This window comes from Aquarana catesbeiana, linkage group LG02 (genome assembly GCF_042186555.1).
Source record: "Aquarana catesbeiana isolate 2022-GZ linkage group LG02, ASM4218655v1, whole genome shotgun sequence".
In the NCBI taxonomy this organism is placed as follows: Eukaryota; Metazoa; Chordata; class Amphibia; order Anura; family Ranidae; genus Aquarana; species Aquarana catesbeiana.
Window position 1 is genome coordinate 111,432,967 of NC_133325.1, and position 19,012 is coordinate 111,451,978.

A 19,012-nucleotide genomic window follows, 5' to 3' on the forward strand; every position below is an offset into this window, starting at 1 on the left:
AAAATGATTCAACAGATGCGCTACATCAAAAGTACAGCAACTGGGTCTCACGCAGAGTAGTCTTCAGCGGTCAACCGTGACACTGCCTGATTCTTACTCCTGATGAAAGGGCAACAAATCAGGCAACAGTGAAGACTGCCTGTCATCTGACAGGGACCCAACGTGGTCCTTTTTACGTCAAAAAGACAGTAGGAAGTATATTATATATCTCATCAACAGCTAGTTTTCTGTAAAAATAAATGTGTACAACTTTCTGCGCTGTGAAATATAAACCAAAAAAGTGGCAGCTATCAAATAAGCAGTATACCAAAAACTTATGACAACATATACATAAAAAAGTGCAGCGCCAGTATAATTCATACACAGGCAATTGAATAAATCTCAGTCCATATATCCGCATAAATGAGTGATCATAAAGCAGTTCATAAAAAGTCCGGAAAATGAAAAATCTATTTATATTGTGCAAAAATCCAGTATAAAGAAAGATCCAATAAATCCCCACGTGAAGTAACAATCATTCCAATAAAGTGTTCAGAGGTCAGCCATCACCTCCCCATAGAGTTATCACTCACCAAATGGAATGGCTGCCCTTAAAGCAGCGTTCACCTCTGTGTCCTTGAGGAAAATATTTACAAATGCCTGATGCAAGGAGGGACTCTGCTGGGAATGCCTGATGCAAGGAGGGGCTCTGCTGGGAATGCCTAATGCAAGGAGGGACTCTGCTGGGGAAGCCTGATGCAAGGAGGGACTCTGCTGGGGAAGCCTGATGCAAGGAGGGACTCTGCTGGGGAAGCCTGATGCAAGGTGGGACTCTGCTGGGGAAGCCTGATGCAAGGAGGGACTCTGCTGGGGAAGCCTGATGCAAGGAGGGACTCTGCTGGGGAAGCCTGATGCAAGGAGGGACTCTGCTGGGGAAGCCTGATGCAAGGAGGGACTCTGCTGGGGAAGCCTGATGCAAGGAGGGACTCTGCTGGGGAAGCCTGATGCAAGGAGGGACTCTGCTGGGGAAGCCTGATGCAAGGAGGGACTCTGCTGGGGAAGCCTGATGCAAGGAGGGACTCTGCTGGGGACACCTGATGCCGAAGTGACACGCTCGAGGCTCCCACTGATTCTGCAATATGGTGAGTTAAACTATTTCATTTTATATTACAATGTAATAATTTAAATAATGCGCTTTAATCATCCTGACACCATAACAACCATGGTACCGGGATGATTGAAGCTCTAACACCAGGTGTTTGGAGTATATTTATCTGCTGATTGTTAAATTTTATGGAATACACATTATGCTATTGTCGTGTAGGAGCTTGGCTTGCTGTCCCTCCCTCCCTATTTCTTTCTCCCTCCATCCTTCGTTCATCTCAGACTCGAACCACACCCATTTGAGCCACGCCCCTTTAAGCCACACCCAACAATAAGTTTAAACCACGCCCATTGTTTGTGCACCACAATTTTCTTTCCCCGCTACACCATGCCTACAAACGAATGTCCCGCCCCCTAATTTTAAGACTCCACCTACAAACAAAGAAGTGTCCCTAGAAATTTCTACAGAAATTTTCAAATAGTCCCTGATGGCGGTATCAATGCACTGTGCTCGCCTACATTGGCTCTCAGCAATCAGAGTCTCTGGCACATACAGGTATAGGTAACCATATTCCTCCGCTATCTTTTTCATCACAATACGCTGCGGTTTGGATAACTTTGGTAGAAGTTTAGGGTCTCCACACTGGAGTATCAGGAGTACACTTGACAGAGTAACCTGCAATACTATCAGGCTTTTGAAAAATGCTTGTGAATGAAGAGGTAACTCGCACAGTAACATTTGTGGTTTTTGCATAGTGAGTCCACCACCCTTCTTCTGGAGAACTCACCAGACAGAGAACACGAGATGTGGAGGTGGAGGGTTCAGGCCTATTACTGGAGCTACAAATCAGTAAGAGAACATCCTCCTCTATAAGCTCAAACTGCTGCTCAGGATAACTATCAGTCCATCTTTCTCAAAGGGACACAGTGTCAGAAAATAATTCAGAAATTCTGTCAGACAATATATCAGAGTCTGACTCTGGAGAATTATTCAGCCAGGAGTAAGTTAGGCCTCAAAACACACAGGGGCAGACTTTCCCGACTCTGCTCCCTTTGTGGCTACAGGTTTCACTGTCCCAACATGCACACTGCTCTCATTCACATCTGACTTACCAGGCTCAGTAGCTTTTTCCCTGGGGGGTTCCATCATCAGGGAATGTAGGCGACCTTAGATCACTAAGGCACCTGGCTTTGTAGAAGGCATGGTTGCAGTTGGTACGATTGTGGTAGGCACATTTGTAGTAGCGGACACTACAGCAGGCAAAGCAACCGTGGCAGCAACCACCGAAGCAGGTTCTGGTGCAGCAATAGCAACACACTTGCCCCAATCCACTTGCAACACCCATGGTGATAAAGCCGGCGAGACTACCTCCAGTAGCAGTTCTCCGTAGTGGCCGCTGGCGATCCAGGGCCGGATATTCTTAGCCAGTCTTGAGCACTTGGAACACAGCAGCCCAATCGCACAGTCTCTGAGGCACACAGACATTACTTGCCACTCTCCCATGGAGCCAAACAAAATTCCTGTGTGATTGCAGTCTGTTGCTAGGGGCGACCACCACAAAAATAATGCTTTGCCCCATGTTGGGTGCCAGATGTAGTGCCTACCCCAATTTTCTGGGGGCCTGATGGTGACTACCAGAGGTAGGGAGGGCTGACATAATTCCTCAGGGTGCAGGGTATTGGGCAAAGTGGGTGATGAACAAGAAAAACCATGGGGTGCCAGTCACTTTTATGCTTTAAAAAAGAGAGAAGTTTATTTCTCAAACAGGAAAAATGTGGGAGGAGAGGTGATAGGGCACAGGACACCCTTAGTATCGATCAGCAATAGGCAGATTGGTAGACTCCTTAGACAAAAATAGGTGCGATAAGGTAGACAGCAGTACAGAAAAAAAAAGAGCCTTTAAGCTGAACCAGCACATCTGTAGGATAGGTTGTCTCCTCTAGTAACTGAACTTTACTCACAGTGTCATACACAGATTTCCTTGGATGAGTTCTCTTGAAGTCCTCCCAGCCACTTCATAGCCTCCAGCTCATGAAGAGTCCCCTCTGGTGCTTCCCTAGAACTTTAGTAGGCTTTCCTCAACAGGAACTTGAACACCCGGATAGGCCGAGCAGCCGGCGGTCACCTGGATAGGCCCCAGGCTTCAGGCCTAGCACCCAGGAGCTGTTCAATGCACATCCACCCAGGCCGTAGCCCTGGGCAGGAAGACTGAGATCACCTGACTTCTTCCCAATAAATAGCTTCTCCCAGCATTCATAGCAGCGAATCTGATTTGCTGAGAAAAGAATGTTTATCCATAACTTGAATGTACTGTGTCATACTAAATGTCAAAGGCAACAGTGCCCCCTACTGACAAAATGGAGAAGCCACAACTGAATAGAATTAGAACAGAAGTCATTTGACCACTAAACACTACAAATTAGCCAGGCTGGCTACCGCCCAGCATGACTAAATTTACCTGTAGCCCTATCCTAGGACGAGGGTGCTACACATTATGACTGTACCATGTGATCACAGTGATCAATCATAACTAGCAAAACAACTGTACACAATGAATGGCATGAAAGGATGGCATCCATTGTGTACAACTGTCGTGTGATCTGCTGTGATTGGTCAAGGCAATCACATGGTGCCAGCAGTGGGACAGTACACTGCTCAGTCATTGCTCACAGATCACGCCGAAGCATGGCCTATGCGCGCACATTCTGGGAGGAGGTCATAGCTGTCTGATAGCTGGCTCCAGATCTTAGCACATGGCTGAGAGCCGAAGCCAGCTGTGCCCGTCCCCTCTCCAACCTAGAACTTTAGTGAGTGCCGGAGGAGCAGAGCAAAGGGCTGAGCAGACCAAGAACTGAGCGATCAGTGGTCATGTAATCGCTAGGTTCTCGGGCTTAGAGCCATCAGGGGACAGCTGCAGCGTTAGACTGATTCTGCAATATAGAAGTGAGCAAAGATGTTTGGTTTTTTTTTCATTAACTACCCCAAACTTCTCCATTAAAAGGGATAAAACAAAGGGCGTAGTGGATGTAATCCAGAGATGTACAAAAATTATTTTTATTTTATTTTGACTTGATATACAGTGCATTCAAAGCACGATAGTGTGCTGGTAAAAAGCTTCATCTCATCTCCTGTGGTTCTAATCTGATCTGTAAGTTTGATACTGATAACCAGATTATTAAACAGTGAAGAAGAGCACTTTCACAGAGACATTAATTATAAAGGTGCAACAAGAGTTGATGCATTGAATCCTGCTGGTCTGGAGCATGGATTAATTTTTAGTTCACTCCAGAAAGACCCTTAAAAACAGCTGCCTGAATCAGAGACTATTTTACTCTGTATGATCAGCAAGCAAAGAACTGCTGCAGGGTATCCCTTAATAATACAAGTGGATGCTGCCTGAACAGCATCGCATTATTCCTCCCTGGTTATTTGTTTGGTGGATGCAATTTCAATCTGATTTCTACAGCTATTTGACCAGGGGGAGTACATCACTGCTAACATGATATTAATATAAACCGAGAATTCTCTATAGCAAGGAAAGTCGATTTTTCCTACCATGTCCAAAGCTAGTATACCTTCCATCTTACTAGTGATAAGACAGAGAAAAAAAATGATTTTATAGAACATAAGGAGAGGCAGTGTGGTACAGATAGATTTTGTTCTGTGCATTTAAAGGGAAAATCTAAGCAAAACAGCTTTCCCCAATTTGAGTGGATGAAATTACTCCAATGGTGCCCCAGCTTCTGCAAAAACTGGGATTCTCAGAGAGCAAATATCAGCTCCCTAATGTCAGGGCTGTTGCAACCCAGTCCTGCAAATGTCCCATACTTTAAAGTGATTGTAAAGGCAGTAGGTTTCTTTATCTTAATACATTCTATGCATTAAGATAAAAAGCCTTCTGTGCACAGCAGCCCCCCTAATACTTACCTGAGGTCCCTCTAGATGTATTGACGTTGCAGGAATGTCCAGGCTGCCCGGGACTCCCCTCCTCATTGGCTGAAACAGCAATGCGATGCCATTGGCTCCCACTGCTGTCAAAGTCAGCCAGCCAATGAGGAAAGAGAGGGGCAGGGCCAGGCTAGGCTATGTCTCCATGGCTGAACGGACACAGGGAGCTGTGACTCAGCTCTGGTGCCCCCCATAGCAATGGGGGCACTCAACAGGAGGGAGGGGCTAGGAGAGCCAAAGAGGGAGCCGAGAAGAGGAGGATCTGGACTCCTCTGCGCAAATCCACAGCACAGAGCAGGTAAGTATAACAGGTTTGCTATTTTTAACTAAAAAACAAGACTTTACAATCACTCTAATGCACACTTAAGAATTCTGATGTGCCTCCATATGACAAATGTTGGTGCGGGCAACAGATTAATGTACTTGTTCGAAACAGGTACAAAGATTTCATGGCACACACCCTGTTCAGAGGTACATTGAGCCCACAATGTCCATATAGACAATCCAACTGAGCTCCCTGCCCACCACTGTAGCTGTCACACTGACAACAGGTCAAAAAGTTTTGTGTCAGGGATGGGGCCCGATTGGCAATTATGTCTGCTCCCCTTGTGATTAACAGCAAGCAGATCTATAGCCAATGCACAGTCCGCTATTGGCTATACGATCTGCCCACTGCCAATCACAAGAAGAAAGCAGAACTGAGAATGAACTAGTGTGTCAGCTTCTCCATCAGGCTCCGTCCATTGTCCTTAGCAACTAATGACAAGTAATGTGGGGTGAGGTGAGGTGGGGTGAGGTGAGCCAGGGGTAATGGCGGCAAACATGCTGCCTGCTATGCAGTGTACAGAGAAGGGCACCCCTGCTTGTCTCTGTATGTCAACTTCCTGGTGATCTTAATTATTGCCAATTTGGTTATCTACGAAGTGGAGTTTTTTTTTTTTTTTTTTTTTTTTATTTGGTGCACTACTATTGCCACTTTGTAAAAGTAGTGCTATTAAGAACTACCCACATTTATCACGTGTCTACCAAAAGCTATTGAAACGTGCAGCAGGAGTTTCTGAATGTGGCACAGGCCATTTTAAATTGCCATACAGCTAGATAAGAGCTGCATACATTTCATCCTCCCCACAGTTCCTGTGCCTGGTTGGAGTTTCTGTAGGAATTTTCAGCATAGGCATTAGGTTGTCTGGCATCTGTCATAACTGTGATCCACCTAGCAGAATTTTCTTCTAATACCATTTGTCTTAAGGTTAAATGTCTTATTTCTTTTTTTTTATAGCCTATACAGTGTTTAATAAAGGTGCTGATGTACTGTCATATAAAAGCAGTGTTACTATAGAAGGATCAATACCAACATTTTAATCAATCAGATCAGAATTCTATAACAGAGTCAGCTCTTTTTCGGTTTTGATGTACAAAGATTATCTGTTGCAATTACTCATAGTGTGGTAAATCATAATGTGTTAGTCACTCATAAGGGTAGTTTTACTAAAGGCAAATAGACTGTGCACTCTGCAGGTGCGTCTGCTCCAGAGCTTAGTAAATGGGGTGAAGCTTCACTTTACAAAGGATAATCAATCACATGCAAGTAAAATAAACTTGGATGAAGGAAGTCAGCAATATTTGAAAAGTTACTTACCAAAGTCAGTGGGGTGTTCTCTTTAGGGCTGTGTGCAGCAGTATTCCCAAGAAGCCCTATTGAATAGAAAAGGCTCAGATGTAAAACGAGGGGAACAAATAGCAGCTGTACAAGAAACTGTTTTCTCAATGTAAGAAACGACTGTACTATTTCACATAAAATTTTAAAACCTCGCAACGCATAAACTGCATCTGCAAATAACCAAAGACTGACTCCTAAAGGAAACAAACAACATCATTGCCTTTTCTGGTGCTGCTACTGCCGGTATATGTACAGAAATGTGAACTTTAAACACCCCCCTTTTTTTAGCTATGTATTGCCGGTTTCTTTATTAATTAAAAAAAAGTCGATCCAGCATGTAAATAGAGTATACAGCTACTTAGTAAAGTCACAAGAGTTAAAGCACATATCCTCGCAGTAGGCCAACATAGAAAGTCAGTGATCTGAATCACAGAGACCTGCTAATGACTAGAGCCATGGAGAGCATACCTGGAGTATCAAGCCACATGCCTCAAAAATTTTTCAAATGTATTTTCCCTATGCAGAAAAATAGTGTTTCACCCTTAATGGTCTATTCATAAGCTGCACCTTTTACTGAAGAGGAGGGTACAGTTGACTTCCAATACTGCAATATTAATTTCCTAGCCTGAAACAAGGATCTCAGCATAGCTGCCCTGGTAAACTCATCTACCCACTCCGTCTCTAGAAAGCCCAAAATACACAGATAATGGTCTAAGGATAGTATTTTTTGAAATATTAGTATGTGTGTGGACCTCGGTCTGCGGTATCTATGCAGTTTTGTGTATCGTCATAGCCTATAAATGAAGTCCCCATGGTCTCTTTTACACCTGCTACAAGTTGGGTCATGTAGTTTTTTTTTTTTTTTTTAAGAATAACTTCAAAGGGGTATAATAAGCCCTCAGCACAATGTAGAGTTGAGAAAGATTCTGCTACACATTCAGTATACTCCTAATAATATGTCATTATATGCAAGTCATGCCTTAAATATAAATTTTTGTCGTAATGTAAAATAAATTTCTGCCCTATATTTAGTACACTTTGCTGGCACATCCCACATCACAAAAGCATCCACTTGCAGACTAATCATACTGAGGAATGGGGAGAAGGGGGGTGTCTGACCAGGTCTACTAGGCAGCCCATAGAAAGTCTATTGGACTAAAGGCTGGTACACATGGGCCAATTATTAGCCAGTTTAATAGAAACCAGCCTCCATTCGGCTAGTGTGTACACCAGTCTGTCCGGCTTCTCTTGAACAGGCATGGTGGAAAACCAGCAGCCAACCGGGATCCGATCAGTGCTGGCAGCCAATGGCTGCAAGCAGTGACCGGTGTGTTCTGGTGGAAGGGGCAGTCCTCCTGTCAGAACACAATAGCTCAGTGAGGAGATTGCTGCACTAAAATTGCATAGTTAGTATGGCTAGCTCCTCCCAAGCTCCTCCGTTTTTTGGGGTTTTTTTTTCGTTGAGCCCGTTGGGTTGAATGAAATTTAAAAAAAACTACCCGCGTGCATCAGGCTTAAACATCTATTTCTGCAACATGAATAGGGTTTGAAATCCAACATGGTATATTAGAAAAAAAAAAACTCAGTTCCCAGCAAGTAATGGTGCTTTCCCATATCAGATCCCTTTTAACATGTCAAACTGTAAACACAGGCAGTAGAGCCACTGACATCAAGACAAAAGGCTCAGTTAACTAAGGTACAAGCCATGTGTCATTTACCACAATGACTGTTCTTTTTTTTTTTTAGCCACAAAACTGTTATTCCCAGTTCTCATTGGTGTTTCTTGCTTAATATCATGGTTATTATGGTAAATAATGATTGAACTTAAAGTTTGCTAAGATGCTGAGCCCCACAGAGCTGAAAACTAGCATATTAGCATCTCTTTGTTGCAAGAAAAATAGGTAGGCGAATGCTTGTCATTAATTAAATTGAGTGACTTCAACAATTCCTCATTTTCAAACAACTCCTGCATTTTAATTAGTCTTGTGATTTTCTTGAAATCAAAGGCTAGATATTACCAGCCTGCTGATCAATAAACCCACAATAATTAGTGTGTCTGCAATTAGACCGGACTAGCAAGTTTGCTGCATTGTGCAATTATTACACTAAAAAAAGAAAAAAAAAAATCAAGTTCATCAATTCACCTTCCTTCAGGGCAAATGTTTAAAATGGTTGCATGGCCTTTATGCAAATGCCAAGTAGAAGCATGAAGTATAAACCCAATTCTATCCACATACTCCCAATATATACCCCCACTGTCAAAAAAATGTAAACTAAAATCCAAAGATTCATTGCTACTAATCTCAAATTCACTTAGGGGACATCAATAGGTACATAATTTTGAAACTGGGCAATGAGGGATCAGAACTAGGTACCACATCCCATTAAATAAATGAGAACAATTGGTAAAGTACAAGCGGGACTTTAAAGGTACATTTCAGTACCAGCCCAGGGAAGTAAAGTGGCATGCCTCCTACTTCAGTGTATGGAGGAGTCACTCATTGTGCTTCCTTTCACATGACAGCAGCACTGCTGCTTGGTGACTGGCAGTCAGGCACCTACTGTTACGCAGTGTGCGTGTTATATATATATATATATATATATATACACACACACACATACATATATACACAGTACCTCACAAAAGTGAGGTACACCCCTCACGTTTATAAATATTTTTTTATATCTTTTCATGTGACAACACTGAAGAAATGACAGTGTGCTACAATGTAAAGTAGTGAGTGTACAGCTTGTATAACAGTGTAAATTTGCCGTCTCCTCGAAATAACTCAACGCACAGCCATTAATGCCTAAACCGTTGGCAACAAAAGTGAGTACACCCCTAAGTGAAAATGTCCAAATTGGGCCCAATTAGCCATTTTCCCTCCCCGGTGTCATGTGACTCGTTGGTGTTACAAGGTCTCAGGTGTCAATGAGGAGCAGGTGTGTTAAATTTGGTGTTCTCGCTCTCTCATACTGGTAACTGGAAGTTCAACATGTCACCTCACGGCAAAGAACTCTCCGATGATCTGAAAAATAGAATTGTTGCTCTACATAAAGATGGCCTAGGCTATAAGAAGATTGCCAAGACCCTGAAACTGAGTTGCAGCACGGTGGCCAAGACCATACAGCAGTTTAACAAGACAAGTTCCACTCTGAACAGGCCTCCCCATGGTCGACCAAAGAAGTTGAGTGTACATGCTCAGCGTCATATATATAGGTTGTCTTTGAGAAATAGACGTATGAGTGCTGCCAGCATTGCTGCAGAGGTTAAAGGGGTGGGGGGTCAGCCTGTCAGTGCTCAGACCATACCCCGCACACTGCATCAAATTGGTCTGCATGGCTGTCATCCCAGAAGGAAGCCTCTTCTAAAGATGATGCACAAGAAAGCCCGCAAACAGTTTGCTGAAGACAAGCAGACTAAGGACATGGATTACTGGAACCATGTCCTGTGGTCTGATGAGACGAAGATAAACTTATTTGATTCAGATGGTTTCAAGCTTGTGTGGTGGCAACCAGGTGAGGAGTACAAAGACAAGTGTGTCTTGCCTACAGTCAAGCATAGTGGTGGGAGTGTCATGGTCTGGGGCTGCATGAGTGCTGCTGGCACTGGGGAGCTACAGTTCATTGAGGGAACCATGAATGCCAACACGTACTGTGACATACAGACCGCAGGGCAGTATTCCAACATAATAATGACCCCAAACACACCTCCAAGACGACCACTGCCTTGCTAAAGAAGCTGAGGGTAAAGGTGATGGTCTGGCCAATGTCTCCAGACTTAAACTCTATTGAGCATCTGTGGGGCATCTTCATATGCGAGGTGGAGGAGTGCAAGGTCTCTAAAATCCACCAGTTATGTGATGTCAAAGTAAAACATGTATTTGTTTAATTAGTAAAAACCTGATTCTCATTTAATTAATTATATTATAGACGGCATAATTACCCTGTAAATTTGCTGGCATCAGAGGAGGTTTATATACGGAAAAGGATTGAAACATTGATTGATTAATCGATTGATTCATTAAAACTCCTTGAAACACTCGGTTAGGCTCAAATCAATTCAGATAGGACCAGAATGGAAGTTAGGTGATATAGTTAATGATCTATTTACATGTGTAATTTCACAGGTGCTGCTACAGGGCAATGCCTCTTTTTTCCGTGGGCGGGCTACGAATGTCTTGCAGCACATCTAACAAAGGGATTTTGTTAACTTTTCTTATGCCCGTTTTTTCATTGAAAATGTGAGTACAATAATTTTATCAAGCTTTAATAAAAGTTCTCATACGGTTTTATGCGATGGGTATCCCTTCTTTTTTTCATATGTAAACACATCACAACAACAGGCAAAGTAAAGTTTGGGGACATCCAGGATTGCTACACAGTGGCAGATACTGTGACTGCCTATACCCCTGCAGGGGAAAGAAAATCCGGTGAGTGCAAGCACTGTCAGAGCACGCAGATAAGGCACTAATTAAAGAGCCAGCACCTGGATAAGAAGTTTTCCTACAGAATTTTGATCCCCAGAGATTGAACACCTCAAAACACTCCAAAAAGAACTTTTTCATAAATGGAACTTTTCCTATCCAATAATACTGGTTAAAAACACATTAGTCACCATTTATGTTGGATAATTTGTATAATTTGGTATGAAATTGTATGATTTAGCACTGGTCACTTTATGGTATTTATTGGTTATATATACTGGTTAAAAACACATTAGTCACTATTTACCGCTCAGTGTCTGCTACCCCTCTCTGCCAATCCCTCCATTGGCTGCCACTCGCCCAACGAATTAAATTCAAAATACTAACAATAAGTTACAAAGCCATCCACAACTCTGCCCCCAGCTACATCACTAACCTAGTCTCAAAATACCAACCTAATCGCCATCTCCGTTCCTCCCAAGACCTCCTGCTCTCTAGCTCCCTCATCACCTCCTCCCATATCCGCCTCCGGGACTTCTCCCGAGCCTCGCCCATCCTCTGGAATTCCCTACCCCAATCTGTCAGACTGTCTCCAAATTTATCCACTTTTAGGTGATCCCTGAAAACTTTGCTCTTCATAGAAGCCTATTCTGCCTCCATCTAACAACTGCACTATTTTCTCCATTAGCTCATCCCCCACAGCTATTACCCTTTTGTATAACTTGACCCTCCCTCCTAGATTGTAAGCTCTAACGAGCAGGGCCCTCTGATTCCTCCTGTATTGAATTGTATTGTACTCGTATTGTCTGCCCTAATGTTGTAAAGCGCTGCGTAAACTGTCGGCGCTATATAAATCCTGTATAATAATAATAATAATATTTATGTTGTATAATTTTGTATGAATTTGTACGATTTAGCACTGGTCACTTTATGGTATTTATTGGTTTTACACAAATGCACTTTGTTGAAAAAATTGAAGCACCTTATGTTGCAATTTCACCTTTATTACAATGAAACAAGAATCTAGCACCAGTCACAGATTTTAGATTTAAAATATTCACACCATTTTTTGGCCCACACAGTTTTCTCATAATATCTACTTCTAGAAGTAATACTGAAAGGGTGAGAGTATATCCATCAGATAATCTCAATGTGATGTTGGTAATGTAAATGTATTATTAGGTACCACTACTGGGTCCCTACATGAATGTATTGTCAATTAAAAGATACAAAACCGATTTTAGATTTTTCTGTTTCAAATATTAAGTAACAAGGTTCTACAAAAGCTCCAGAAGAAGCCATATTTGTGGTGAAACATGTAGAGGCAATCACACTTTTGTACCTTGACCATTGGGTCGACATGGCCTAAATTTTATAATTGTTTTAGAATATCTATGTAATGAAATTTTCTATATTTTTTGTAAATTTTTGTTTTTTGATTGATTTTTCTGCACCTTAAAACTCCAATTTGTGCTCTTTGGGTAAACATTGCCTTGTTATATTTAAAGGAGGTGGTGCATTTATTAGCGTCTCCCAGCTCCAATACCAATTTGATAAATTTATGATTTGGGGCTCGTTTACACCAGAACGCAGTGTGGGAAATCTGTGCTCCATGTGCGTTTCCCACACCACTTTCAAAACACACTTGGGTGTGCGATCTGCTGTGGGTGTCAACATATTCCACACAACACCCTCAACGCAGATTGTAAATGCAGCACCACAGTACCATGCAATTTGGTGCAGTGCATTTTTTGTGCGATCCAGTGCAATTTCAGCCCATTCAAATTAAAGGGCTGAAAACCGAAAAGTACTGAGTCACACATGAATCTGCGTTCCTGTACGATTCAGGTATGAAACGCCCCTAGGGCCTCATACACACAGGGGCCTTTTCTCCTCTGAAGGCCAGAGCCACACAAGCAAAGATACAAACCAAAATTGAGGCCACCCTACAAGGTCAAATCAGCTCATACTTAAAATTTTGCAACCCTGGGCAGACAAATTCTTACCCCTGACTTTGACACTACCCTGATAGAGCCCTGACCTCCAGTACCCCTCAGCCCCTACATTTGAGCTCAGAAACACTTGCCAGGCCAACCCATAAAATCTCACCATAACCCCTTCTCCCCCTCTTATCTTTTCCCATTCTTTACTCAGGATTTATCTGGCGACTATCCGCTCCCAGCGAACCCAGTTCTATGGCTGGGGAGGGGCATTTAGCAGGCACTTTGACCAGAATGTCTTCATTGTTATTTGTTTGGTTCAAAACTTGGGTTTTTTTCCCCATTCATGATCCTCTGTATTTTAATATGCTGAGAAGCCACTTATTACATGGTTTTCACCACCTCTCATGCCGTGTACACACGAGCAGAATGTCCGACAGAAAAAGTCAGACGGGAGCTTATAGTCCAATCGTGTGTATACCCCATCGGACTTTTTACGTTGAAAATTCTGACGGACCTTGAAAAAGAACATGTTCTAAATTTTTCAGACGGAACCAATTCCTATCGGGAAAACCGATCATCTGTATGCTGTTCCGACGTACCAAAAATGACGCTTGCGCTGAAGCAAGTACGAGACGGAAGCTATTAGCTACTGGCTATTGAACTTCCGTCGTACGTGTTGTACGTCACCGCGTTCTGGGCGGTCAGAATTTGGTGTGATAATGTATATGCAAGGCAGCTTAAGCGGAATTCCGTCGGAAAAACCTTCAGAGTTTATTCCGACGGGAAAACTGGTCGTGTGTACAGGGAATTAGGCTCAGTTCACACCTATGCGTTTTTTGGTGCTTTTTGCAGAAACGCACTACAGTTAATGCAACATGGTTTTCTAAAGGATCACATCTATGCTTTTTTCAGCTGCTGCATTTTCAGAAAGGGTCAGTGACTTTTTTAAACGGTGCTTTTTTAATAGACTTCAATGGAGAAGCTGCAGAACATATAGAAAACATATCTGTTCAATGTGAAATTCCAACTTCTATGGATGTTTTTATCTACCAAGTACCACAAAGGTCCTGCTTTAGAATGCCCATGAAACACAGAGCAAGTTGTCAATTGTTTGCAAACATTTTTGAAAATATAATACCCTAAATGCTTACAGAACCAAAAGGTAAACGGGTTGTTGCAGATGTTGTACAGAAAACTGCCAATATGCATATCAATCTCCACTCTAATAATAGCATTGGCTTGAACACTGGGAATCCACAAAGCTCTGACATTTTTTATCATTCCACAAGATGCCTAGTAACATCAAGTCCCATAATGAGAACCATATATTTGCTTGCAACAAAACAGTCTCCTCATGGTAAACAAACCAATCTTCTGATAGAAATCAAAGCTTCTGTAATAGTTAGCTTACTAGCATAGCTCCCAACTGTCCCTGATTTCAAGGGACTGTCCCTGATTTGGAGCAATGTCCCTCTGTCCCTCTTCCCTCCTCATTTGTCCCTCATTTTGGTCAGATCTATATAGTTGTATATAAAATGCACTTTTTATCTTTCAAAAAGTGTTTCCCTGTGCTAAACCTTTCATCCAAATTCTAAATTGCTGTATTTGTAAATTTTAAAAGCCAATATAAAGGAATAATAGTGGTAAAAAAAAGCCCTTGTGGATTTAAATAACCATTTTTTTGTTATTTCCCCTTTAAGGGGGAGTGGCAAGGGGCGTGTCCTATGCCTACATACGTTTGCTAGTAGGTGTCCCTCCCTCCCATCTCAAAATGTTGGGAGGTATGCACTAGGCACTTTATTTAAATCATACGAGGCATCATGTTGTTGTACAAACATATTTCTATAGGCCCCATTCTTTTCTATAAACACAGTTCCACACTACAAATACTCCCCCGTTCCCTGGAATGGAGTCTATCTTCTCTTTCTCTGGACCACAGAGCCTGTTCTTTTACAGTACTTGTCTATACTTTCTCTTCCACCTTTTCACTAACAGGGCCATTGGTTGCTGCATTAAAGTGGTTCTAAAGGATGAAGTTTTTTTACCTTCATGTATTCTATGCATGAAGTTAAACCTACAGTGTGCAGCCGGCTCCCCCAGCTCCCCTTTTTACTCACCTGAGACACAGCAGCAGGAGCTATTGGCTGTTGTCAATCAAAGGCAGTGAGGAGGAAGCGGGGGGGCGCATTAAGTGTCTCAGACACACAGAGGCGGCCAGGGAGCAAGCATGCAGCTTGCTGTGGGGGCACCCAGCAGGAGGGAGGGGCCAGGAGCGCTCATGGGGGATCCGAGAGGAGGAGGATTTGGGCTGCTCTGTGCAAAACCACTGCACAAAGCAGGTAAGTATAACATTTTTTAAAGGCAAACTTGAAAAAAATAAAATAAACACTTTAAGTCCATTATACCTGTTATGAGTGTTAGCACTTTAGTTAACGCCCTCTTATACAGTTTGGGTTTTATGGTCATCTTTTTGACTTAGGATGATTCAACAATTTTGTTATCCATCTTGCCGTACTTAAACATAACAAATGTATTTAAAAAAAACAAAACAAAACAAAAAAACACATTTATTTGTCTAAGAATGGATATGGCGCAATAGCCCTTCTCCACACAATGCTCCTGGCCAGTGTGCTACACGAAGTCCAATGTTAACGTGCCCTAATCTCTAAGAACCATATCAAACTTCTATCTTTTAATAATAAATAATGCAGTTCCAATCCAAACATAATGAGGTGTTATAGTCTTATTATTTCAGGCTGCGAGTGGAAAATGTCCAAACCTAAAAATTTGAATGGTTTTACAGTAAAGGTATATGATTGGCATTTTTCTGTGAAAAAATGAATAAATATGAATTGTGTTGCAGCAATTGGCGCCAAATCTAGTCCCATGTGTACTGCATCACTCTGTAGGACTGTATCATCACTGCATGCATTGCATTTTTAACTTTACTCAGACTGTCTGCCATGATGTTTGATGCTGGAATCATGAACAGACATATTTTATTTATGTAATAATGTCATTGGTGCTATGGGTAGCTTGGATACAGTTCTTAGTTTTTAAAAAGGTTTTTCGGTGTTTTTAAACTTTATAAAATATAAATTACTTGAATTTGTGATATTAAAGCTTTCCCTTTCTGAGAGATATTTTGCTATTCTGAGTTTAAAGTTATACCTTTATTATTTACTTATATAATTTGTAGAAGTTACCTAAAGAGGATTTGTTTTATTCTTGAATTCTGATATTACCCAGAGATTCCAAGGGGTTGATTTATTAAAACTGGAGAGTACAACATCTGATGCAGCTCTGCATAAAAACGAATAAGCTTTTAGGACTTTTTTTTTTGAAGTGATACTAAAGTCTTGTTTTTTTTCTTTAAAAATAACAACCAGGTTAAACTTACCTGCTCTGTGAAATGGTTTTGCACAGAGCAGCCTGGATCCTCCTCTTCTCGGGTCACTCTTAGGGGCTCCTGGCCCCTCCCTCCTGTTGAGTGCCCCCACAGCAAGAAACGTGCTATGGGGGCACCCAAGCCGCAGCTCCGCGTGTCCATTCAGATACAGACCCGAAGTTCCACCCCACCCCCGCTCTCTCCTGATTGGCTAACTGACTTTGATTGACAGCAGGGGGAGCTAATGTCACCGCTGCTGTGTCTCAGTCAATCAGGAGGGAGAGTCCCGGCGGCTAAGGCACTCCTGAACATCGCTGGATAGAGATGGGGCTCAGGTAAGAGTGTTAGGGGGGCTGCTGCACACAGAAGGTTTTTTTATACTAATGCATAGAATGCATTAAAATAAAAAAAACTTTCTGCCTTTACAACCACTTTAATTGAGCAAGGCTGGAGTTTAAAAGCTGATTGGCTGCCATGCACAGTTGCACCAGATTTTGCACTCTTCGGTTTTAGTAAATTGACCCCCAAATGTCTACAGCTGTAAAGTCTGGGGGAAGGATTTTTTTTTTTTTTTTTTACACATATACTGTATATTAACCGGTTCAATACAGGGCATTTTCACCCCCTTCCTTCCCAGACCAATTTTTCGTTTTCAGCGCTGTCGCAATTTAAACGACAATTGCGCGGTCGTGCGACGTTGTACCAAAAAAAAATTGACGTCCATTTTTCCCCACAAATAGAGATTTCTTTTGGTGGTATTTGATCACCTCTGCGGTTTTTATTTTTTGCGCTATAAACAAAAGAAGAGCGACAATTTTGAAAAATATCCCTATTTAAAAAAAAAAAAAAACAAAACACATTTTTTCCTCAGTTTTGGCCGATACGTATTCTTCTACATATTTTTGGCAAAAAAAAAAAAATCGCAATAAGCGTATATTGATTGGTTTGCGCAAAAGTTATAGCGTCTACAAAATACGGGATAGATTTATGGCATTTTTAAAAAAAGAATATTTATTTTTTTTACTAGTAATAGCGGCGATCACGATTTTTTTTCGTGACTGCGACATTATGGCGGACACATCGGACACTTTTGACACATTTTTGGGACTATTCACATTTATACAGCGATCAATGCTATAAAATTGCATTGATTACTGTGTAAATGTGACAGGCAGTGAAGGGGTTAACCACTAGGGGGACACAAGGGGTTAATTATGTTTCCTAGGGAATGATTCTAACTGTAGGGGGCGGAGACGTACAAGGGGAGGAGACCGATCAGTGTTCCGCTGTACTGGGAACACAGATCGGTCTCTTCTCAACTGACAGGACGTGGATCTGTGTGTTTACACACACAGATCCACGGTCCGGCCCGGTTAACGGGCAATCGCGGGTGCCCGGCTGACATCGCGGCCGCCGGGCACACGCACCGGGTCCCAAGCAACGCGGCGGGCGCGCGCGCCCCCTAGGCGGCCGGGAAGCCCAGGCCGTCATATGACATCCACCCAGGATGGGATATCCCATCTGTGGACGTCATATTACAATACGTGGGTAGGGAAGTGGTTAATTATAAACCCACATGGGGCAGTGGTATTTGCTTATTACAGTGCCTTGAAAAAGTATTCACACCCCTTGATATAGTTGAACTTGTTGCCGGCTGTCCTTTTTTAGGACCTTCAGGCAAGACAAAAAAACAGTCAGTCTTCCGAAAGGGAGCTGACATTTCCAAGTAAACTTCTATCTATCTATCGCCCTCACCACATCCAGTGAGTGAAGCGACCTTTCCTCCCTCGTCTTAGGGTTTGGAAAAAAGGGAGGTAAAATGATATCCTGATTCAAATGAAATTTGGAAACCACCTTCGGTAGAAATTCCGGACGAGGGCGCATGACCACTCTGTCCTGATGAAGAATCATAAAAGGTTCTTTGCAAGAAAGGGCGGCCAATTCTGACACCCTTCTAGCCAATGTTATAGCCACCAAAAAAACTAATTTTCTGGTCAATAGGACAAAAGGAATATGCCTAATAGGTTCAAACGGTTGACCCTGTAAGGCTGACAGTACCAAATTTAGGTCCCAGGGACATAAAGGTGGTTTAACCGGCGGCCTCAAGTGTGTTACACCCTTGCCAAAAGTTTGCACCAAAGAATGGAATGCAATTGGTCTTTGGAAGAAAACCGATAAGGCCGAAATCTGTCCTTTAATTGTCCCTAAAGCGAGCTGCAAGTCTACTCCTGTTTGAAGAAAGGCGAGAACCCTTCCAATCGTATACCTATTCCATTTTCTTTCCTCACACCAAGAAATGTATGACTTCCAGACTCTATAATAGATAGCTCTAGAAACTGACTTTCCAGCGTTTATCAAACTAGACAAGACTGAACCCATAATACCACGGTCTTTCAATATTCTGGTCTCAATAGCCAGGCCATCAAATTCAGCAACCGTAAAGAAGGATGGAATATGGGCCCTTGAGACAACAGGTCTGGACGGCAAGGAAGGACCAATGGGTCCCCTACTGCCAACTTCACAATCTCCGAGTACCATGATCTCCTGGGCCACGCTGGGGCC

General features: G+C 42.4%; 1 protein-coding gene across 2 annotated transcripts in view; it reads right to left on the minus strand.

The window, feature by feature from the left end:
• Window positions 1–19,012, minus strand: part of B3GLCT (beta 3-glucosyltransferase) — a 1,077,075-nt gene that overhangs the window by 854,182 nt on the left and 203,881 nt on the right. For both annotated transcript variants that reach the window (XM_073613355.1, XM_073613354.1), the window contains exon 2: window positions 6,672–6,727. In XM_073613355.1, coding sequence (XP_073469456.1) covers window positions 6,672–6,727 — 56 coding nt within the window. The remainder of the gene's footprint in view (window positions 1–6,671; window positions 6,728–19,012) is intronic.